Source organism: Astatotilapia calliptera, chromosome 22 (assembly GCF_900246225.1).
Source record: "Astatotilapia calliptera chromosome 22, fAstCal1.2, whole genome shotgun sequence".
NCBI lineage: Eukaryota > Metazoa > Chordata > Actinopteri > Cichliformes > Cichlidae > Astatotilapia > Astatotilapia calliptera.
The window spans coordinates 18840114-18863758 of record NC_039322.1 but is presented as its reverse complement, the minus strand read 5'-3'; the positions used below and the strand labels follow the sequence as shown (position 1 = coordinate 18863758).

Sequence of the window (23645 nt, the reverse complement as noted above, 5' to 3'; positions counted from 1 at the left end):
CCAACTACCCCACACTATCATCCATCCACGCAGGTCCTCGCGCTCAGCGGTCCCCCTTACGGCTCCCTTAAGAAACAACAAAAACACCAGCGCTACACTCGGAATCCACCGCAACTCCTCCTTGTTCACCTCTCTTCCTCCTCTCCTTATTTGTCAGCCACCCCCCCCCCCCCCCCCACACACACACACACACACGCACGCCCCCTCCCCTTCTGAGCTCTCTCTCTCTCTCTCTCTCTCTCTCTCATACGTACAGCGGCGTGGTTACCATGGCAGTGGTTAAAACACGGTTATTCTCCTGCTCTCGGCGTATGATGTTCACTCAGCATGATGTTGGTTGCGCGCCGGCTGAGCTCTGATTGGCTCTCCCGTGTGTAACTCCTGCGTGTGCTCTGTCCCGGGATGAGACTTTTACCATCAGCTGTGAGGCGAAGCTGTGAGAAGCTCTCGGAGACGCGTCGCACACCTGCGGCTGGGTGGAAATAGATGGAGGTGACTCGCACTCCGCCGATTGCTTCACCTCCTCTCGTGGCCCACGGGGGAGCGCGCTTGTAAGCTGATTTGACCGGTCGATGTGAATGCCTCTCCGGGATTAGAGGGCTATTTGGGTGAACCACGATGTCCCGCGGCTTGGGCCAGCACTCACGGTTATTGTTCATGCGCCGGCGAACGCACGGTGTCCGGTCTCCCCCGGTTCATCTCCAGTAGCCGTACAGCTCCGCTTCCCGTGTCTCCTCGCTGCTTGGCTCCGGTCTCCTACCCGGTGTGGACAGAATAATATGACTTCCTGGCTACGCACATACGACAGCGCCTGTCTGTGCCTCCTGCTCTGCTGTTTGGTGGTCGCTTTCAGCGGAGAATCCTTCAGTGCCGGTGAGTGGAGGCTCATTGGGGGCTAATTACATCCCATCTCAGCAATTAGACTGCATCTTGTAGCTATCACTGTCAAGCGATCATTAGCGTCCCCCACATCCCACATTCTCTGTAGTCTCTGCAGGAGGTCACGCAAAAGACTCGTAATGAGCATTTGTTTCATGTGGAGGAGTTACAAACTAGTTATTGATGAGAAGTAATGACAGCCTCACTGCAGTAGCAGGTAACACTCCAGCCCTCTTTGTTGAGCACATTACCGAACATTTAAAATTAGAAGTTAGGCGATTAACCTTCACAGTCTTTTTTGCCAGAGGCCAAGATTTTTAACTGGGTGAGAGTGCGCTGTTAGTGATGCTCAGACCTGCAGCTTTTCTCCTTTTGTCCTACATTACAACCTCACTGAAGCTCCCTGGAGAATAACTCTGGAAAATTAGATTCCAGCAGATAAATCACTACACTAATTCCACTACAAAAAGCCTTTCTTTGTCACTCAGTAAAGTCTGAATCCTTACTGTATTTTTTTCTGCAAACCTTGCATAGACATATCCTGTTTGAGGGCCTAGTTATGGACTCCCTACATATGCACATTCTCACTAAATGATTGACTAATTAGATGTGGTATGGATGTGTGTATTGGTGTTGGGCGAGGGGTTACTACTCCAGCAAATCCAGTACCTGCTTCCAGATGGTGGCTGATTTGTGCTGAACAGCCTCTTATGAGATGCTAAGTGGTGCTCCTATCATCAGAAGTGTCTAATGTCCACAGGGGTTCAGCTGCATGGCTAATAAGTGTTGACACACACATTCTTTCATATGCTAATCTCAGATTCTTCCCTCCTCCTCTTGCCGATCTTTTTTCTTCTTCCCTGCAATCATTTTTCTCTCTCTGCCTCCTCCACCTTTCGTCCTCCCTTCCTTGAGCAGGTGACAGCGTGTGTCGGTCTCCTGGCATCACCTCTTGTACAGACTGCCTCAGCCGTGGGCCACAGTGCGCCTGGTGTTTCGAAGAGGTAGGAATGCGTACGAACGTGTGTTTGTGTGTGTCAGAGACAAACGTGGCAGGCATTGGACAGCATTCCTCAGATGACACGAACCAAAGCTTTGATCCAGTCCACAAATGTGAATATAATATGAACGTTAGAGCTCGGCGGCCTGCGTTATGACTCATGTGAGTTGCGCCGGCCGCTCGTGTGAATGTTTCCATGCACGTTTTCTCAGGCAGAAAGCAGAGACAGAGCCACTTTTCCATCCATGTGTTTAGTCTCCACACACTTACACATATTGCTGCTTCCGCCCATGCCTCTATCTGTCTGTGTGTCGGTCTGTCTCGTAAAGAGCCCACCCCGAAACAGACATGAGGAGCTGTAAAGCTTTCTGGTGCCACACCAGTAACAACACACAGATAAAAAATACCAAACCAAACTGTCAGCATGTGTGCATTTACAGACTTCAGGTGCTTTCCCACCCTGTAAGTCCTACACTTCTTGACATCATCAAGTGGGGCTGGGTTCACTGGTGTGTGTGTGAGCCCTCAAACATTACCTCCTACACACACAGAGACACACACACACATACAAGGTCATATAAACTCACAGAGCCATGCTTGGATAAGTATTAAACAGTGCCGGTCTTGTTAATATGCATGTTCACATTTGGCTGTTAATATTCAGAGTCCAGTGAAAAGACAGACTGTGTAAGGAAAGTCCCAGAAAGTCAGTCTGAAACTTTTTGGCATTCAGAGTTGTTACAGGGCATATTATAGCCACAGGGAACACCATAAATACACACAATCCAGTCCAGGTTTCAGGTTCAGGTCCTGGTCACATAGTTTGCTACAGTTTCAGGTTCTATTGTAGACCACGGTTTTCCTCAACCATGTGTTTTTAAAAAAAAATTTCACTCTTTCATCCCTTATCTGTTTCCCCCTCATGCTTTTTAAAAAATGACTGATCTCAGTCTGGCCCATGACAGATTAATTACAGTGTAAATACACATATTTAGGGGTGTAATTTTACGGGGGGGTTTGTGCCACTTCTTTGTATTTGTGAGTTTTTTTGCTACAGTACCAAAGGTCACTAAGCCTCTCCAAAGCTATAAGGCATGACACTGTTACATTCTGCCGTTGTGGCAGCTGACTATTAGGAGAACTTAATCAAGAATCTGAAGACAATAAGGGCGCCTAATCACATTTTGAACTGTCCAAACTAACACTGAGCAAATTTCCACCGTGTTGGAATACACGGAGAATAAATCCGGAGTAAATCCAAACAGGCACCTCCACCTGGTGCTTGAAACTGATGAGTAATTTCAAGGGTCCGATAGCAAAAAACAGTCATGGCTCTCATGTCGGGGTAACTCCATCAAAAATCAATACAAGCACACTGAAAGCAATCAGAATGAAAAATGAAACCACTGATTAATTGTGAAACTGGTTTCAGTATAGCATGTTTCCCTGAGTGGAATAAACGAGGGAAGACTTTGCACGTCTGTGACATCAGGCAGGTGCGCAGGAGAAAGAGAAACGGATCAAAAGTTGCCCAACGGCTCCAGAAGTGTTGCAAGTAAATCCTTTTTTTTGAATGTTTGTCAGTGTGCAGGAGTCTGCAGCATGTGTGAGTCTTTCACTACATACTTCACAGTGAGCAAAGGTTAAAAAATTAACTAATGGGTTAAACATTAACTAGATTACAGCCTTTAAACGCAGAGTGTTAGGCATACATTTTTGAATTGATGGAGACGATGGAGACATCGGCACAAGTGTAGAGAAAATCTATAATTTTTCTTCTGACCTTGAAATTGTTTACTCTCGCTCTTGCTCCAGACGGGCTGAAGGAGATGTGCTCATCATACAGATGAGATTACAGCGAAAACATGGCTTCCTTGTATGCTCTGTTTATAGAGTTTAAAATTGCAAGTGAGCTATACCCTACAGACTTTTGTGATATTGTGCATGTGAAAAAAATGCTCTCCTATATTAAAATTTATAATGTTAAATAAAATTGATGAAATTCAAACATGTTGTTTTTTGAAACATACACTTCATTTGAACTTGTAACCAACTAACTGGGGAACATATCCTACGTAATTTTGATAAAGGGCAGTACGTCTTTAACAGCACTCTGAAGCCATTATTACCTTTTATTATTTGCAGTATATAAAATAGTGTAGAACCCAGAGAAATCTGTGAAAGCAAAGGGGAAAGAAAGGCTGAAATCCAACATTGAACGGCCTTGATTTGTTGCCCTCAGGCAGCACTCAATTACACAGTGGAAATCACTGAATGGCTTTTGGAGCACTTTTAAAACCAACGTCAGCCAACAAACAGACCGTAAATGTATGCACACTTATCCACAATGAAGAGGAGAAAAAAGGATTTATACAAGATGCAGAAATACAGTTACAATGGGTGGGCCCAAGCTCATTTAGGAGGGTGCAAAATTGACCAAACAAAAGTCCTTTTGGAAATCAAGGACGCCGCCTCCTGTGGGCTGAAGAAGAGACAGACCATCTCAACCCCCGCCATCTGTTATTTGTATTCATTAGCGCACATGTCGTGAGTGACTTACATGTGCAAAGGCACCGTTAATATTCAATATTACAGGCTTTGAAGTCACATGTGCTCTCATTGTTGTTTAATAAAAGAAGGCTTTGCTTAATTCGTCAAGATAATGCAAAATGAGTCCTCTGTCACCTTTTGGAGACATTTTTACCTAAAGTGTTGTTAGCGTTTTGTTGGAAGTGAATTTGCTTTTTGGAACAAAAACAATGACGTTTCAGGTTGTATTATGTTTTTGCTGTTTTCAAGGACACGTTTAAATTATTTGCTCATCCGTCCATTCCCACATCACCTGTGACGAAGCTTTTGCAGATGAATTTACAGTGAAGGTGAAGACTGAGACAAAGTATGGTGGAAGCAAGAGGTGTTTATTTGCCCACATGTATCTAACGCCATGACAGTTAGTGGTAGATCAAGCTTTCCAACAGCAACAACAATCTCTTGTCTAATGACAAATGGCAGCTTTAAATACTCTCAGCTGTTTAGGACTAAACCATTATTTACTCCCAGGTGAGTTTACCAAATTGTAGCATTCCACCTTCTATATACAATACACAATCTGAGTTAATAAATAAATACATTTTATCATTCTCTGATAATTAAATATGTTATATTTTAACCTTATACCTTAACCCTATTAAAAAACCACCAAAAACCCATGTATAGAGATTTCTCACACCTCCTTAACCCATGGCCTCTCCTGGAACCTTTAAATGTCCGGACCACTGGGGAAATATTTGCCCAAACACCCTGGAGAGGACACAGAAAAGGTCTTTGCACCAACACTTTTACCTGTAGACTTTAAACACACACACTTGCTTAAGTTTTACTTGGCAGTAGACCTTATTTGCTCCCAGTAACAACCTTTCCTCACAGACAACCACCACACTTCTCAGTGAGGAGCAGCTGTGCAGGACCTGGAGCAAAAGGCCACCTGCTAATTATTAAATAACTCAATAAATATTCAATAAATAATTAAACCTCTTGTGTGCAAATGGTTATTGATGTGCAAGTCTATCCTTAAAGTGCAGTGCTCAATAAAGTGCTTTTAATAAAGTGCAAAGGTGCTTCTAAAGTGTGCAAGTTACCACAATACAAATTATACTAGTAAGGAAGCCCTCTTCCTTACATCATCCTAACTCGTTTTAGATACAGGGTTGGATTTTAAAACCAGCATATTTTGAATGAAGGGCAAACTGACCATTTTGAACTTTATGTTTTCACCTGTAGGGCTTTCTAGATGGGGCGGGGCTAAGTCAGCGCTGTGACTTGCCAGTTAACCTGCTCAGGAGGGGCTGTGCACTGGAGTTCATGGAGCAGTCAGAGGTTAAGGTGGAGGTCAACGCCACCATCAGCAGCACACAAGTTTCCCCAAGAGACATCAGCATCACCCTCAGACCAGGTAGATGACGTGATAACTTGGGTTGGGCGTAAAAACGATCAGACTCTCTTAATAATGTGTTCAGTATGCAGAAAACACACCATTGCAGCGATAGTGTATTATTTTGTGTGCCCAGCAGGGCAGTTTGTGAATGTGCTGAACACCAGTGCAATATCAGAAAATAAGAATGTGAAAAATCTCACCTTCTTTAAGGATCAGGCCATAAGACCTCATCCACATCACATGCGGTGCTGTATTTAGTAGCTCAGCAGCACAGCGAGTACTGCCTGCAGCGCCGTATGGGAGCATACAGCACCAAGCGGTGGGTGTTCAAATTTCCACTGACTAAAAGTATTAACAGTTTCCGAGATGGGTGCTTCAAGAATCACTGTTAGTGTTTAAGCCTTCAGGAAAAAAAACTATAATAAAGGCATCATTGTGGAGAAATGGTGCCCTAAGCACTAAATGAAGTCACAGTCCCAGTGTGAGTGTGTGTGTTGTATTCTGAGCTTTTGGTAGCTGGTTCGGCTGCTGCGAATAGCAGTGCAGTTAGTCCCCTTCCACTGAAATCGCTGTCCTTCCTCGTAATTACACACATATATATATAGATGAGCAGCAAAGTGAGAGTAAAGGGAAGATGCCTTGCAGTCCGGACAGTTCAGCCAACCTTTACCTAACAAATGTTTCACTGCATCTCTGCTTCACGTAGATGCTGGTGCTGCAGTGCACCATGCAGTATTTTTGAACTTTTGCTCATTGCAGTTTATGTTGTGCGTGTGTGTTTGTTTCTAGGTTCAGCGGCCAGTTTCATAGTGTCGGTGAAGCAGCTGGAGCGTTATCCCGTGGACCTGTACTACCTGGTGGATGTATCGGCTTCTATGCAGGAAAACCTTGATCAAGTAGGTTTGAAAATGCTTGTCTGTCACTCTGCTGCTCAGTGAGTCAGTGAGGATTTGTTCCACGCCTTCTTCTTGAAGGTTCTATATATAAATATAGCTGCAAGGACTATTTGCTGTGTAAAAACATAATTAAGTCAAGGCTTGCATAAATGAGAAGTCTCACCAGGATCTATAAACAGTAAGTAGGCCCAGTGAGATGGACACTGACTTTATAACTACTACAGATTAAACTTTTTTTTAAATGAAGCAGAGGAAATGGGAAGTAAATCAGCTTCTTTTTTTGTCTATTGTGCCTGATTTATTCTGGATCATCTTCCAAATCTTCTTATTTTATATCCTCTTGCACGCCTCCTTCTTTTGCTCTTCCCTTCTCGCCTGCTGCTCTTTACCTGTCCTTGTTCTACCTCTCCAACCTGCTTTCTGCGTGCTGCACAGCTGAAGACGGTGGGTGTAGCTCTGTCCCTTCGTATGACGGAGCACTCCTCAGACCTTTGGCTGGGTTTTGGCTCATTTGTGGACAAGCCTGTTTCTCCTTACATCAACGTTCATCCTTCGAAGATCCACAATCCCTGCAGGTAAGATCATTTGTTAGCTAGAGTCGGCAGATACAATGATACACTCGAAGAGGGATGTCATCATTTCAGTGATCATGTAAAAAATATATACAAAGATGCATAATTTAGCTTTTTAGTTGCTTGGGGGAACATTGTCATCAGGATAAGCTGAGCATATAACAAATAGCTCTGCAGTTCCAAATCTTGCAAACAGGACCTCATTTTTTAATTTATTTATTTATTTTTTGTCTCTCACAAGTGATTTTGAAATACGCTGTCGACCAGCCCACGGCTTCCACCATGTCCTTAGCATGACAAGCAATATGAGCGAGTTTACGCGGGTGATCAAGCGCCAGCGCATCTCTGGAAACATGGACACACCTGAAGGAGGACTAGATGCCATGCTGCAAGCTGCGGTCTGCCAGGTGGGCATTTGTTCATATGTAGTTTGCGTACATGAATGCATATAAAACTCCCTCAGAGGCTGTTAGTGACGTATAGTGATGTGTTTTAACAGCACAGGACCAATTAATGTAGTTTTTCCACCCTTACTCGATTGTGCCGGCTCAACCCTGCATTCTCATAATTGTTGTTGCTATAATCCATCAGATGTATTAGTTTAGGTTGCAGAAATAATCAAAGGCTTCCCTAAAACAATATCATCTACATGGCAACATGTGTCACTCCATAGCCTGTCTATATTGCCTCCACAGTGCAAGTTACCCTAATGCTCACTACATACCACTGAGACTTCTGGCTTTTGAAATGTGTTTTAATAACAAGCTCCTCTTAATTCAAGTCATTATTTGGTAAATTCACCTTTGGATGCTGTCACAGCACTGAGTCTGTGTGGACAGGTCTGAGTCATGGTGGCACATCTGGACACTGCAATTGTACACCACTCCTCTTTGCAAAACTCCTCAAGCTCTGTCAGGTTGCACAGGGTCAGGCATGAACAGTGCTTTTCAAGTCCAACAACAAATTCTCCATTGGCTTGAGCTCTGGGCTTCGATTCAACCACTCCAAAACACTCACCTTGTTGACTTTAAACCATTTCCGTCTAGCTCGTGCCTGAATGCTTTGCGTCTTAGGTTCGCGTATTAGGTTGGAATTCTCTTGGAGACTGAATCAGATGGTCTTTCAGGATTTATCTATCATTGCTGTATTCATTTTATGTTTTGCCAGAGATGGTGTGTTTGCCAAAATATATAGAATGTCTGTTGCTACCTTAACGAAGTGTCTAGTGTGATGACTTAAAAAGTTGATTTTGGTCTCATCAGACTAGAGACCCCAGACTCCCACATGCTTTTAGATGAACTTATCCCCTCTCTTCCATAAAGCCTGAGCAACATCTCAGGTGCTGAAGCTTTTAACTCCTTCAGAGTAGTCATAGGTGTCTTCGTGGCCCCCACCTTACTGGTGTCCTTCTCACACAGTCACTGTTTGTGAGGACGGCCTGCTTTAGGCAGATTTACACATGTGTTTTTTCTTCCAGTGATGACGAATTTAACTGAACTCCAGGGGATTTTCAGTGACTTGTACGCTGACCTATAGTTTTCCTAATCTTTTCCCCGACTTGCTTGGAGCGTTCTTCTGTCCTCATGGTGTAATTGTTGCCAGGAATACCGATTAACCTTGACTGAATCTTTCACACACAGGTGTCTTTATACTACAGTCACTTGAGACACATTCACTGCACTTTGGTAATCTGCACTTCATTAACTGTGAAACTACAATTGGCTGGAGCTCTGTTGAATTAGTTCAGTTACTTTAAAGGGTTTGAATATTTATGCAGTGACTTATTTATTATATATTTATATATTTTTGATTAATGTTGATTAATTTAGCCCTGTGTCGAATTGGCGACTTGGTGTATCCCGCCTCTCGCCCTATGGTAGATAGACTAGATAGATAGTCTATCCACCACCACGACTCTGATAAGAATAAACAGAAGAGAATGGATGATTAATTTCCTCTACTTTACACAGTTTCTTTAGTGAATTCTTAAAAAGCCAAATTATATTGACCCTGATTCCATCCCAGCCAAGTGGTAGAGTAGACGCTGTATATGTAAATCTAAGGGGTGTTTTCTAATTGTAAGTAGGTGTTAAATCTGCAAATGTAAAAGAAGCGTTTACTCTTTTCTGGAAAAATAGTGGCACCCTGAAAGCAATGCATATTGCCACAGGAATCCCACTAAGTATTAACTCCACATGTGGGGTATGGCAGACACACACACTGAGATTCACAGTTGCTTACATTATAGCTTCTGTGGGGGTTATGTGTCACACCATGCAGGGGGCCCCTGAGTAGCCATGTCGGAGAGAAACACCACAGTGGTCATCAGTCTAGAAATAGACTCCATTATGCCAGGCCTACTCACTAGGTTTCCCTAAATACACACACACGTGCACACTGGCCCATTTTCTCACGCTGAGAGAAAGGAGTCACTGTATGAGTCACAGACATAAAAATCGAGACTCCCGGTTCTTTATTTAATTGGACATTACAGAAAAGCCTGATCATCACCGAAAATAATCCAGTTCACATGTGTAAAATGTTTCGCCTTGCATTTTTTCCCACACTTGTAAATCCTTAAAATGTGATGCATGCACATTTTTCCACATCACTCCGTCATGATTTAAAGGAATAACAAAAACCACTCTGCAAAAACAGGCTGTAGAGACGTTCAATAGATCTCTGCTTGTGTTTGAATTTTTTTGGTATTAGGATGAAAATATGTAAGTTTTGCTAAATTAATGGCCAAAAATAACATTGCACGTTGCCTTCCTTCTGCATTTTAGAGGGCTGTTGGTTGGAGACCAGAGGCAAAGCGTCTGTTGCTCCTGATGACCGACCAGCCTTCTCACCTCGCCCTGGATAGCCGGCTGGCAGGGATCGTCGTGCCACACGATGGTCTGTGTCACCTGGAGGACAACGTCTACAAAGGCAGCACCAGGATGGTGAGGAAACTTGCAAAAGCTAAAGCATCAAACTTTAAGCTCACATAATCTCACTTTAATGTGGACCAGATGAATTACTACAGGCTTTGAGGTGACAGGAGGTTTACTTTGCTTTTCAGGATCATCCCAGTTTGGGTCAGTTGTCTGATAAGCTCCTTGAAAACCATATCTACTCCATCTTTGCTGTGGAAAAGCAGCAATACCAGTGGTATGAGGTAATGTGCCCCTACACGTGCACTTAGTAATATACTGAGAAGGCATACAATCAGCCACAGATTCTGACTCATACATATCTTGCTCATTTCAGGAGCACATTTGAGAGGGGAAGATTTTTAAAAGCATTACGTTTTTTTCTACTCTCGTCTCCCTTTCCTTTTCCAGGAGCTGATACATCTGCTACCTGGCTCCTACCTGGGAAAATTAGGCCTCTTCCAGGCTCCGAATCTCATTGACCTGGTGGTGGATGCATACAAGGTACAAAGCACTCAGCTACACCTCCCCTCGTAGGCTCTTTGTCCTCTTTGTAGCGTCTTATTCATTCTTTGGACAAAGACGGGAACAAGTGAAAGGTGGGAGAGACGAGAAGAGCAGCACTGTGAGAGCTGGAATCACAACCCCACACATTCCTGGCTCAGAAATGTTGAGACAAAGTTTGCTGCCGGTCTGCTGAAGCAACACAAACTTTTGTTGTTCTCCTTGACTTGTTGAATCATGCGGACTGAGTAATAGCGCATGTCCTGTTTGAAAAGTGCGTCCTGTTTATGTGTACCCCAGAAGTTGAAGTTTGAAAACGGGGAATGCAAGAAAAATCTTAAATGATCTCAAACTTAAAGTGCTTAAGTTTGGGGAAAATTGATGATGGGGAGAGACCTAAAGCCTGAAGAAAGAAAAACAACAACAGGAAACAACACGGACGAGAACTTGAGGTTACGGAAGGTTAGGTTTTGTATGTGTGTGTGTGGGTGAGTGAGACTCACCACGGGGTTAATTCTGTTGGCAGAGTATAATCTTGCCTCAGGCACAGCGCTCCATTGTTTGCTTCGAGAATCTGCCGAATCCACAGAATCGGGTGCGCAGCCACGCATACGTGCCGAAACACACACACATACACAAACAGCGCCGCCTGAACAGAAGCTGGCATTATAATGGCTATCAGATCCCCACAGAAACCATGTGTCCTAATCAGACAGGGACACAAAGATGCTATTTTCGGCCCCACCTCCTTGTTCCCATAAATCCCTGTATTTCAGGAAGAAAGAGAGGGCGACAGTAAGGGCTTTCAGGCAACATGTGACAACTTTGATTAATGAGCCTCTTTTCCCCCCCTTTCTTTCGTCATTGCTGTTCACTCACACAGATTACGTTCATTAAAATTTCAAGCTGTTCCTAGCATTCCCTTTTATCTTAACCTACATTGCTTTGTAGTCAGCACAGTAAGCTATGATAAGTTTCTTTATATCAGGCTCTCAGTGTAATGCTGCTTGTCTCTCTGTTTTCGATGTGCCCAGAGGTTGTTATCAGAGGTGGTGGTGTCCGTGTCGGTGGAGGACAAGGCGGTCAGCAGGTACTGGGTGTCTGTAACTCCTCTCTGCCCCGATGGATCCACTGCTGCAGAGCACAGTTGCACGGGGGTGCAGCCCGACCAGACGGTAAACACCCAGCAGCGTCAGAGCCACCAGAGATGTCACAAGGCATATATTAGTTGTATCAGATTACCCTGACATACACAAACGCCCTCGCACTGAGAGCTTTACGTGACAGAGAAGATTTGGTAAATAATCCGAGCTGAGCGGATTACACGGACTGTATTTAAGAGGAAAACATTTCCATGTGATTTCGCGACCTTTTCCTCCAGAAATCCCTACCTCACCTAACACGAGAGCCTCGATACAGACAAATAGGACATTTATATTTAGAATGAGGTCATTGGACTTGTACTCCTTAATACCTGTTCTGTTATCCAGCAGAGAAAAAGAAACCTTCACCAGTGCCGAGAGCACTTTTTGATATTTCTCAGCTGTGCACGGTAGTTTTTCTACTTAAGCAGCATGACTTTATCAGAGGTTACTGTAGCTGTAGCAGCCAAAGAGACCTTTGCTTTGGCACTAATTATAGCATCTTCAGTGCATTTGGGAATGATTTTACTCCCCTTAGCTTCCTGCGAGACTTCTTTCATCACATTTTGGGGTTCTAAACTTTTATTGAACCTCGGCATACTAAATCACTGCTCTACAGAGTTACTCCACTGTACAAAGAAACTCAGGCCTTTTAATCTGTGGGTGGATTAGAGACGAATTATGGAAACAATTACCAGAATGGAGATAAAAATCAATAGAAAGGCTGACTGTGAACTCAAAGCTTTGGCATGCGCAACTTTCCACATCAGCCAACAGAATAATTGTTCAAATTCAGCCTAAGAATCCATTTTCCTGTCCAACTGTTTGAGCTGTTAGGGATTTCTGTAATCATGCAGCCAGATTTGGCTTATTCACACCTTTTAGATTTACAGCCTCAGTTTGGTGCAGAAAAATGATTTCTGTATAATCCACATCGCTGTGTAAGTGTAGAGGATGTTTAAGATAGTCTCTCTGATGTAAATGTCTATGTCAGCATGCTTACAACAATACTGAGGGCCTGAGTTTAGCATGTTAACTAATGAGGATGGCATGAGATGTGGTCATTTAGTCGTGAACAAAAGTAGTGAAGAAACTGGAATTTCTACCTGCTGTTGCTAGGCAAACAAGACACTCTATCACTAAATCGATGAGGTTCATAGCATAAAATATTACGGTAGTTCTTTTTGAACTGGGCCATGGTGGTGCACCAGATGACCAACTGACCTTGCCGCCCACATAAATATACAACTAGAACACAGCTCTATCCCTCTTTCAACATCCCCTGCTGCTCTTTATAAACATATTTGTTTTACGCAGGTCTACTTCAATATCACAATTGGCCAGCACTCCTGTCCTGATGACGGTAAAGATGAAGATGTGACAGTCATGGTCCGTCCCGTGGGTTACAACGAATCCACTGTTGTGAGGATCCGCTCTAAATGTCAGTGCACATGTGGACCGGCGGGACAGTGCCGTGATGCCAACGCGTCACCATGCAAACAGACCCAAAATGGCAACAATCAGGAGGAGAGGCCGAACTACGGGATGATGAAGGACTCGGATTCAAACAAGAACTGCAAAGCAGATGGGTCTGATGTGGTCTGCAGTGGCCGCGGAGTGTGCGAATGTGGGAAGTGTGTTTGTGAGCAGAGCAGGCTCGGTGCAGTGTACGGGAAATACTGCGAATTAGACGACTTCTCCTGCCCTTACGAAGGAGGGCTGCTGTGTGGAAGTAAGAGGGGCACACTCTGAAAATTAGTTCATAGTGATACTGCTAATGTCAAGATGACTAGTGCACGATTTTTCTTCGTTAACTTCTCTAATGCCTTTTCCTCTCATCTCTCTCCTGTCTCTCAGGTCGGGGTGTGTGTGTGCTAGGTGAATGTGTGTGTGAGGATGGATGGACAGGCGATAGCTGCAACTGTCCCGTCTCCACAGCAACCTGCCAGTCATCAAATGGCTTGCTTTGCAGCGGGAGAGGGAAGTGTGTGTGTGGTAAGTGCGTGTGCGACGACCCCCAACACTCCGGAGACTTCTGCGAGCGTTGCCCTGCGTGCCAAAGCACCTGCCAATCATACTGGTAATTAGCGACTTATATTTAGTACCGCAAAGCACGATGGGAGCTCCGACAGATCGAGCTGTATGCTTGAAGTTGAAACTGTAGTGATTTGTTATTTCTGTTTGCGTTGCTTTGCCTCTTAGGACGTGTGTGGGCTGCCACCTTTCTCATGGTCTGACCCAAGAAGAGGCGGGACAGTGCAACCACACCTGTGCACTGCTGGTCGGCTACATGGATGACATGTCAGGTAGAGCTGGTGTGATTCAATTCAATTTTATTTATATCGCACCAAATCACAACGACTGTTGCCTCGAAGTAAATAATAGAGAGAAAACCCCATCATATGACCCCATATGAGCGAACACTTGGCGACAGCGGGAAAGAAAAACTCCCCTTTAACAGGAACAAACCTCCAGGTTCAGGTTTACATATTTGTAGTTTTGTGGACACTAAAAAGGTTTTTTTCTTTAATTGAAGCTACGACAGATTTAGCTGTTTTTAATAAAAGCCTTGGCTCAGTTTGAATTTGCTCTTGGGTTTGAAATATATTACTTTGTATTTACTATTTAACAAGCAACCCTTAGAGCTGCTTGTATTCATCTTTTTTTGCTAAGTTTGGCAATCTATAAAAGCAACATTGACAAGTTACACGAAGTGCTGTTGCACATGTTGGCAGTTTATTGCCTGCATTTTTGAGCCAAAGCCATTTGGTTATTTAGAAGCAGAGCGACAGATGGATTTCACTGAGAACTGAGCATACTGCATGATAGCAACATGTCAATCACAAGGTAGCCCCGAACTAAACCACATCCTGTTTTAACACCTATTATACCTTAAATAATACAATCATTGAAAATGAATGAAATGAAAAAAGAACACCATGTTTTATTAAGTATGACTTAAAACTGTCTTCAGGGGCCATAAACTCACAAGGCAAGCATTTGCTGAAGTCATAAAAGAAGTGGAAAGTTGGGTTTCCCATAGATAACTATGTATCCTGACCTCGTTTTGCAACCAGAGATGCCACCCCCTGCTGGCCACTAAAAAGACTGCCTCTACATCACATTCTTTTTCATATACAGTTAGAGTTGCATTTCTGACCACCTGATGAGTGTAAGCCTACTATTCACTGACCTTTTAGCTCAGTTTTGTTCTCCACTGACTCCTAAAAAATCAGTTTCTTTAGCTTCAAAATGCTTTGTCTAACAGTTGGTCACTATTCGAGAATCAAGACCCCAGATTACTGAGAGGATTTGTATAGTCAGATTCTCATTGCACACAGATCTTCAATTACTTAATTTGGTTTTACTAAAATAAGGTTGCCTTCATGTCATACATTGTTATGCACTGAGCACTTCTTCTCCACTCTCTTCTTTTCACTCCCCATGTGTTTATATACCGCTGCAGCAGCATTAAATTCATCACATTTGTGTCTTCTCTCTCCCTTAGTCTGTGTTTTGTCTCCCTATGCTCTCTTTTTCTTTTTGCTTCTGTTTCTTCTCTTCTCTTTCCCTTCACAACCCCCACCCATCAAGGCAGATGGCTGCCCCTCCCTATGCCTGATTCTGCTGGAGGTTTCTTCCTGTTAAAAGGGAGTTTTTCCTTCCTACCACAAAGTGCTCGCTCACAGGCAGGTCACTTGATTGCTGGGGTTTTCTGCAGAATTCTGTAGGGTACCGTGTAAAGCACCTTGAGGCGATTGTTGTTGTGTGATTTGGCACTATATAAACAAACCTGAATTCAATTTGATTGAAACAAGAGAAGCTTTAAAACAGTGCAGCTCTGCAGCAGCACCACTCTGATCAATTTTTTTGTTTAAACTAACCCTCCAGGATTTGTTCTGGATCTTGGATCTATGTCTGGGTCTCACTGCTCCCACTCTCTCTCTGGCTGTATTTTCAGGTCAAGCAGGGGAGACGTGGATTCACTGCATGTACATCAGTAACGACAGCTGTCGCAACAGCTATCGCTTTCAGACCAGCTCGAAGTCTGGTCAGGCTCAGCTTCTTATTAGCACAAGACCAGGTATGAAGTCAAAACTCACACACACACGCTTTAACTTGGGGTGATATCCGTTGATACCTCTGCTGCACTAGTGCACCCTGGTGTATTTGAGTCAGCAAGCCTGCTGTCAGTGTTACAGCTGTAATTTAGATTTCCCCTCAGTTTCCATCTCACTTTATGGATTTTTTCTTTTCAATCATCCACAAACACACACACACACACACACCTCCTCACGCACAAACACGTACACACAAACACACAATTTTAAACCTCACAGTTCACATTTGCCCTCAGTCTCGCACACATTATTATTGCACATCTAAGTGTTACAGATCACCCCGCCACCCTTACACCCCACCCTTTTCCAATTTTTGGAACAGCACTGCTTATTGTGCATCTCCCCCCCATCTCCCCCTATCCCCTCAAGCTTCCCTCCAACCACCCCCACACCCCCCACACCCAACGGGACACTCTCTTCCTGCTCACACCCACTCCTCCCGGGTGCAGCAGGAGCCAGGTCTCTATGGTAACTCTGTTACAAAATGTCAGAGCAATCTTTGGGCTCTTTGTGTCGAGCAATCAGCCCGTCATCCACACATGCTCCCCAGCAGATACACAGCCAGCTGACTGTTCAGTACCGCAATAGTGGTACAGCTGCCGCCGAGCGAGCTCTGTGTGTGTGTGTGTCATATGTCATTTAAATGAGTAGCTCTGCTTTGTACTGCCTTTTTGTCTCCCCTGTTTTTCAGTGGACAGTCTCTTTCCTCTTTTAGTAACTTTTATTCAAATTCATTCATGCAAGTCCAACGTTTACATCCAAAACATACCATACCCAGCCTACACCTGGGTTTAGAGCCACTGAAATATACCTGATTAGCTCTTCACAGTTTCATATTGCTGAATCTGTACTTTTAGTTTTATTTAATCTGTACTTTCATGTTGCTCAAAGATGATTTTGATCAAAAATACTCCAAACTTTTGTCCCCATCAGTGAACAATACAATGTTATAGCTCTGCACAGTAAAACTGAGTGCGTTTATGTGTATGTGTCTACAGACTGTGTCAGCAGCAGCCTTCGGCTGGTGAGAACTTTCTTGAGCGTGTGCGCCCTGACCGTGTTGTGCGGGCTGGTGGTTGTGGCCGTGTCCCGGCTGTTGCTGCAGAAGAGGCGGTGGTCACCAGGGGGCACTGTTGAAGATGCAGGGTACCATTGCACTGGAAAGGTTAGCTCTCTGATATCCTTGAGGAATTTCTCAGTGCTGTCTGATTTTAAATGAGAGCCAAAGTGTCCCTGGAGCCCTGAGCAGCAAAGGTTCATTAGGATATTTATGTGAAGTAGTACCGGCAGCTGAAACCAGCAGTGAGGAATGTGAGTGTGCTCTTAGAGGTACAGCTGTGTTTTACATTTCCTCCCAACTCCCAGCTCAGCAGCTACAGTTTCCAGCTTTCTGACCTTATAATGACATACAGCACTTTGGAGAAGAGGAAGATGGGAATTTCTTAGCAATGGTTACTGGTTAGGGGTGGCGAGGGGGGTTCCTGTTTATGGCACTGCTGCAGATCATCTTAATGATACTGACGATTGTGGACTGTGTTTAAGAATCAGGACCATCTGTCTGGTTAACATTTACAGTTCTTTGCTGATTTTTTTTTATGACATTTTACTGTCAGGGGGAAGTTTTGCTTTTGAGTAACAAAGACTTACTCTTCACTTCTCAGTCATGGGAAAGGCCACATAGACTTTGAGTTTACCTGCCTAATATCCACCAAGGGTTAAGTTTAGCATGTTTAGCCACATGCTGAACTTTCAGTAAATAGGGGACGCATTTAGATTTCAAATAAAGCCACAGAGTTTCTGTTAAAAGCTTTTCCACGTGGGTGTTTGAAGCAGGTGAAAATGCTATAAAAAGGGGAGGACATTAACCAAACCCAGTGACCTGGTGGCTGTTAAGAGGTTAAGATCCTCTGTGTACCTGTAAAGGCTCCAGAAGGACTGTGAAAATGACCCTTAACTCATAATCTTGGCTTTACCAACAAATCTTTACCAGAAATAAATCACAATTAAACAGACTAACACTTTGAGTTCTCCACTAATATGAACACTCACAAGCTGTAACCACGGAAACATCTGTCACACATGACATGTAGGAGTCATGTGGGGGGAAAAGGCAACTTGTAAAGCATTATGGGAACCGTAGTATGTAGTATTTTGGACTAATAGTGAAGAAGTCTTCTGAAGTGAGCATCTGTGTTCATCTCAGACTCCAATATTACTGACTGCATATTTCTGTTGCCCCCTCCCCTTCCCCACCAGGATCTGTCATACATTCCTACAACCAATGAGAAGACTGTCACCTACAGGAGGGACCATCCACCTGATCGCCCTGTGGAAATGCACATTCAGGTTCCTAAGATGCCCCTGGGTGACCCCTGGCAATAAAAGGTCATAACAAAGGCAGTAGAGACATATAGAAGCAAAGCTGGACTCAAGGCTTCTTTTCTGCCTCCTAACCTTCATAAAACTTTAACCAGCGGTACGTAGTACGTAGAGACTCAAGCGAAGTAAACTATGAAACCTCCACGGGATTTTATTTGTTAATCGAACTGACCAAACTTTTATTGACTGTGTGACTGACGCGGCCAGTATCCTGGGAATCCTGGAGATGAAGACGAAGAGCACAAATTCCCCACCTCTTCTCCTCCTTTTGTAGGAGCAGGGAAGCTACTTCACCTTTACAGGGTGAAAGTTGATCACTCCGCGCTTTTTAGCCATGCACTACTCTAGCATGAGTAAGTGTGCATGTGTAAGTGTGCATGTGTGAGTGTGTGTGGTGCAGGTGCACATATGCTTTCTATTTATTTGATAGTGACAACACTACATATTAATAAAAAAAAAAATCATGTGACTGTGCCAGACTACAATAATCCGACAGTACTGTCTCCCTGTCTTAGTCTGCCCCCATGTGGTCAGTGTAATGTACGACATTTTCTTTCAAATAACACACATTACTGACCTCAGCTGTGTTGCCTTGCATACACCAAGTGACTAAGCAGCTTGCTTTTATTTTATTGCGATTACATTTTAGTCACGCATGGCGAATCTTGTCGTTTAATGTTTTTATTTCTGTTAACATCGGCTGCATTGCAAATTAGTGTTATATCATGGCATTGTGTAATGACAAGCAAGAATACTTTCATTTGATTGTCTTTTGTTAATAATCTGGTTAGACTTGCACTAGAACAATTGCATTTTACTACTGAAAAGTGTGGGATCTCTAGGCATTAAAGGTACCTAAGTGTGTTTAAAGCTAATTCACTGGAGGAGTGGATTAGCTCCACTGGAACACTGGAATGACAATGGATATAGATTTATATTTTACATACTGACATAATGGCAGTTGTATCATCAAAAGCCTGAGAATGTGAACTCTGTATCAGAATAATGTCTGCATTTACCTGCTGTTTCACAAGTATAGACTAATACACAAATCTGCTCCAAAGGTACTGAGATCAGAGGTGGAACTTCACTCTTCAGCAAATTTAAAGGATTAGATCCTCTGAAACCAGAGTGCCAGTTTCGTGACTTGTTGAGAGACTTTGCTTGCCCACTCCTGTTCCTCTTTTTTTTTTAACATGTTGTTTACAGCATTAGCTGCTCTGTTTTACTGTAACCTCGGAACACTAATGAATATTTATTATGATTCTATTATATTTTTTATGTTTATTTGATTTGTTATGCTATATTTGAGTAGCGGTAAATAGGTAGTGAATACTGTGAGCTGTCTCTGTTTCTAAAACTGAAATGAATTCAGCAATAAGGTATTAATCATCTCATCTTACCGGGCATTATGTTCGGAGTGACAACAGCACTTTCTCTGTAGTTTTGCTGTCGATTCATGTGTAGCATGACTGTTTTCATTCCAATAAAAATGTGCAAGAGTTTTTAAACTGTTTCTTGAACTGTGTTTTATTAATTTATAGTTATTCTATTTAGTTGTATTTATTTAGGCCCTGTGGCCCAAAATTTCATGTACATTTTTTTTTAATGAAAAATAGGCAAAAACTTTTTTAATATTCAACCATGACAGTCCCTGAAGACCAACACCAGAATTGAAGCATGTATACAACTCACTACACGTTTTTAATATCTGTTTGTTTAAATATATTTGTGTAGATGTGCCAAAGATTTTTACATTTTAATTTATTTTATTGGTGCAACAAAAGATTGCTGCATAACCAGGACCTGCATTCAATATTACAGTCCAAGCCCATGTGATCCAAGCAGCTGCTGACTGCATAAACTGAACACTAGGTGGAGATCTCCACCTACACAACTGTGTTTAAAGCTCACTGTGAGTATTCACTCCAAGTCTCCTACTCTTTACAGCATTTTTTAATAGCAACGTCTTTTCATCATTGAAACAAAAACCTAAAGCAGATTTTTCCCCCCCATAAAGCAGCAGCTGACGTCACTGACTACAGAACTCTTTGTATCTAAAGGTGCAGATGTGCAGATGTGCCTACTTAAATAGAATAAAATTGTTAAATTAAAAAAAAATAGAATTGCTATGTATGTATTTTTTTATGGTTTTATATATAATCACTGCAAACTGAAAACTAAGACTTTGTTTCTGAGGCAAATTGTAATATACAACAAAACTTAGATTATTGCATGTGAATAGTTGTTTTGTTTGTTTTTAATTGAAAATTGCCCCATTTATTAATCCCAGTGCAACACAGACTTTCAAACACGAGTAAATTATAGAAATGCAGTCACTCAAACTTTTTTATAATTTATATATTTAATTACTATAATAATGAAGTAAAAGGGGATTATGAAAGGCTCGTTTTTCTTCCTTTTTTATATTAAAAAAAGAGAATAAATTAGGCAATAGAGAAATTAAAAAAGAAAACAAAAACTAAACGACAGATGAGTAAAAGATTTTTCATAGAAAGGTACAAATAACAGATGAGGTATAAGCAGAGTGATCCATAAAGTGCTGTTTCAGTTCTTTAGAGTCCACGGCACGCTGTAAAGCAAACAACCCACGTGTGGATTCATCGGGTTCAGCTCTGTGGATTATTGCACCGCTCTCTGTCCCTCGGTGCTGTGCAGTCTCAGTCCAGGGCTCGGGCTGCCGCTATTGTCCGTGTCGCTGGTGCCCTTCGTGAGCCCCGGCTCCCCGCCGTCCTCCGGGCTGTGTGTCCTTGCGTGCTTGCTGAGATGGTCAGAGCGCATGAATCGTTTGTGGCAGAGGGGGCACTCGAATCGCTTCTCCCCGGTGTGTGTGCGCAGGTGCCGCTGGAGCTCGTCAGAGCGCGTAAAGCGTTTCCCGCAGAAAAGCCAGTTGCAGACAAACGGCCTCTCCCCGGTGTGCCAGCGCAGGTGGGCCTTCAGGTGCGAAGTTTTGCCGTAAACTTTACCACAACCTGGGATGTGGCAGCTGTGCAAGCCCCTCCGCCGGGGACTCGTGCGCCCTTGGCCGAGGCTCTCCGCCTCTTGGCAGTTTGGACAGTCACAAGTGGTTCTACCGGAGTAGCGCCGTGAGGAGGAGCGGGAGGATGGGGGCAAAGAAACGACTGGGGAACCTGTGAGAGGAGGTGCCGCCGTGACCGGAGGCTCTGTGTAGGCTGCGGGAACAGGTGGTCTGAAGCCGTCGAAGAGATGTTGCGCCGCGGGGAGCAGGTGCTGAGAGGCACCAGGGCTGAAGTTAGAGCTGTAGTCACTGGTGTAGCTGCTCAAAGGAGAGGGTAACCCGACTGTGTTCTGTGCGTCCACCCAGCTGCTGCCCATATCCCACCAGGCAGGAGGCCCGTTACCAGTATCCCCCACGGGTTTGAACCATGGATCATAGGGATGTGCATGCATCCTTGGATATATCCCGGCTATGCTTTCTACCGAGGAGGGAAATTTGGTCAGAAGCACGGGCCGCTGTGCGTGTGCGGAATTGGGAACGCAGTTGTCCGGTGGCACAGCGGGCTGGTACATCGAAAAATCATTCCCTAAAGAAGAAGTAGCAGCCGTCACAGTGAAAGCGCTAGAGGCGTCATTCAGTCCGGTCCTGCTACTCCTGGAGGTCCCAGAAGAAACCCCAAACGATGTGAGGCAGGTACCCAAGTTGCTGGTGACTTGCGAGCTCCTTCTCCACGGATGGAACCCTTTGACGGGTCCGGGGGCTCCTTCGGAAACAGTAGGGGAGCACGAGGGGCTGGGCTCCCCAATCCTGCTGCAGGTTTCGGCCAGCATGGCCAGCGGGGTGCTGCCCAACCGTGGCTCCTCCTGCGGGAACACAAAGCACGCACTTAGAGCCAGCACGCCACTGAAACCATGTGCGCAAAACACGCGTAAAATGAAGCATGTAAATCAAATGAGTTGGACACAGTCTGCAAAACACAAATGAAGCTTACATTGTTGTTGTTTTTTAACTTAACCAGCAAAATCACAGCAGGTGGGATAACTTAGTAACTTATAAAACTTTAACTATGGTGGGCAAATAATCTTTAAAAAATCGCTTTACTTTTCCATTAGACGTAGCAACTCGCCATCAATAGCGCAAGCTGTGAAAGCTAAAAATGTAGATGGGAAAAGAACTAAAGCTCGGTTAATTTAAATAACGATACTTTTATTATAAACAGCGGCATTTAAACGAGATAAAGGGAATAAAATAAATATTAACCGAATAAGCAAATGGACAGACCCTTTTAAGAATTTGCTTTTGCCAAAAAATTAAAATTAAAATAAAAAAATATTCAGAGAAAAACAAAAGTTGCGTCGAAATGCAAACTCACCCCAAGCAGTGTGGCAGCCATGGACTCCGTGCAGTGATATCTTCTGCTGTCAGTGTCTGTGTGTGCTCTCGGTAGCTTGCGTGATCGGTCTGTTTTCCTCTCTGACTGCTTTGGTAGTAGTTGTATCTTCCCCGTGGCTTTGAAGTGGCGCTAAGCATCCGCTGGCCAATCAGACATCAGCTGTCATCTTCTCCAAACATTCGTGCTCGGGGTCGTCATAAGTTTCAAACGTTGTAAGCAAGTATAGTTTCAAAGTAGGAGTGAGAGAACAGTTTAAAGTTTAAGGCATGAAATTCAAAAGGAGACACTGAAGCAACAGATGAGTGCGCAGAAACGTTCTTCCTTCTCACCACTTGGTCAAAATACACGTCATAACGCCACAAAAAGTGGCAGTGAATAGTTCCGTGACTGATTTAAGGCATTTCCTCATTAGGTTAATAAAAATGTAGCAGCAGTAATGCCATTTAGTTTCACGTGTATTTATATTTGATGCTCCATGTATTTCGTTACTGGACTTCGAACAGCGCAAGGCTCCATGATAAGGCAAAGTAGGCAAATTGCAGCTAAAATCCCCCAAACCTATTCACTGCCAGTTGAATTTAAAGCTGTGTTAAGGTGAAGTTACCCCTTAATTTAGCAATAAAAAGGCAACATTTAATAAACTAAAAAGCAACTATGATGGCATAAGGGGATTTTGTGCCATCGGCCAAGAAAGATAATGCGTGCTAGTAAACACAATAAAATACACAAGGGAAGCTTTCTGTGCATGTAAAACAGCAAAGCGCAGTTTTGTTTTACTTATGTTGTGAGTTCACTCAGAGGGAAAGGCTGATGAATGGGAGGCTGGTCAGGTCCGTCCCATCCTGTCCCTGGGGCGTATCCAGTCAGCCCTGGGGGAGGGAAAGGAGGATACCATCACTGCCTCTACAATTTCATCTTATTCAACACAAA

At 43.6% G+C, this 23645-nt stretch overlaps 2 protein-coding genes across 2 annotated transcripts; one reads left to right on the top strand and one right to left on the bottom strand.

Moving 5' to 3' along the window:
* The first annotated feature begins 259 nt into the window (after positions 1-259).
* itgb8 (integrin, beta 8) lies at positions 260-19853 on the top strand. The gene is made up of 16 exons (XM_026156455.1): positions 260-873; positions 1798-1883; positions 5660-5831; positions 6603-6709; positions 7145-7284; positions 7523-7688; positions 10068-10226; positions 10346-10441; positions 10608-10700; positions 11735-11875; positions 13160-13574; positions 13700-13922; positions 14045-14148; positions 15804-15926; positions 16962-17128; positions 18220-19853. The coding sequence occupies exons 1-16, from the start codon at positions 780-782 to the stop codon at positions 18343-18345; spliced, it is 2412 nt and encodes an 803-aa protein (XP_026012240.1). The 5' UTR covers positions 260-779; the 3' UTR covers positions 18346-19853.
* Positions 19854-20488: 635 nt separating this feature from the next.
* sp8a (sp8 transcription factor a) lies at positions 20489-23323 on the bottom strand. Its single transcript, XM_026157413.1, has 2 exons — positions 22695-23323; positions 20489-22185 (listed from the first exon to the last, which is right to left on the bottom strand). The coding sequence occupies exons 1-2, from the start codon at positions 22713-22715 to the stop codon at positions 20986-20988; spliced, it is 1221 nt and encodes a 406-aa protein (XP_026013198.1). The 5' UTR covers positions 22716-23323; the 3' UTR covers positions 20489-20985.
* Positions 23324-23645: the final 322 nt, after the last annotated feature.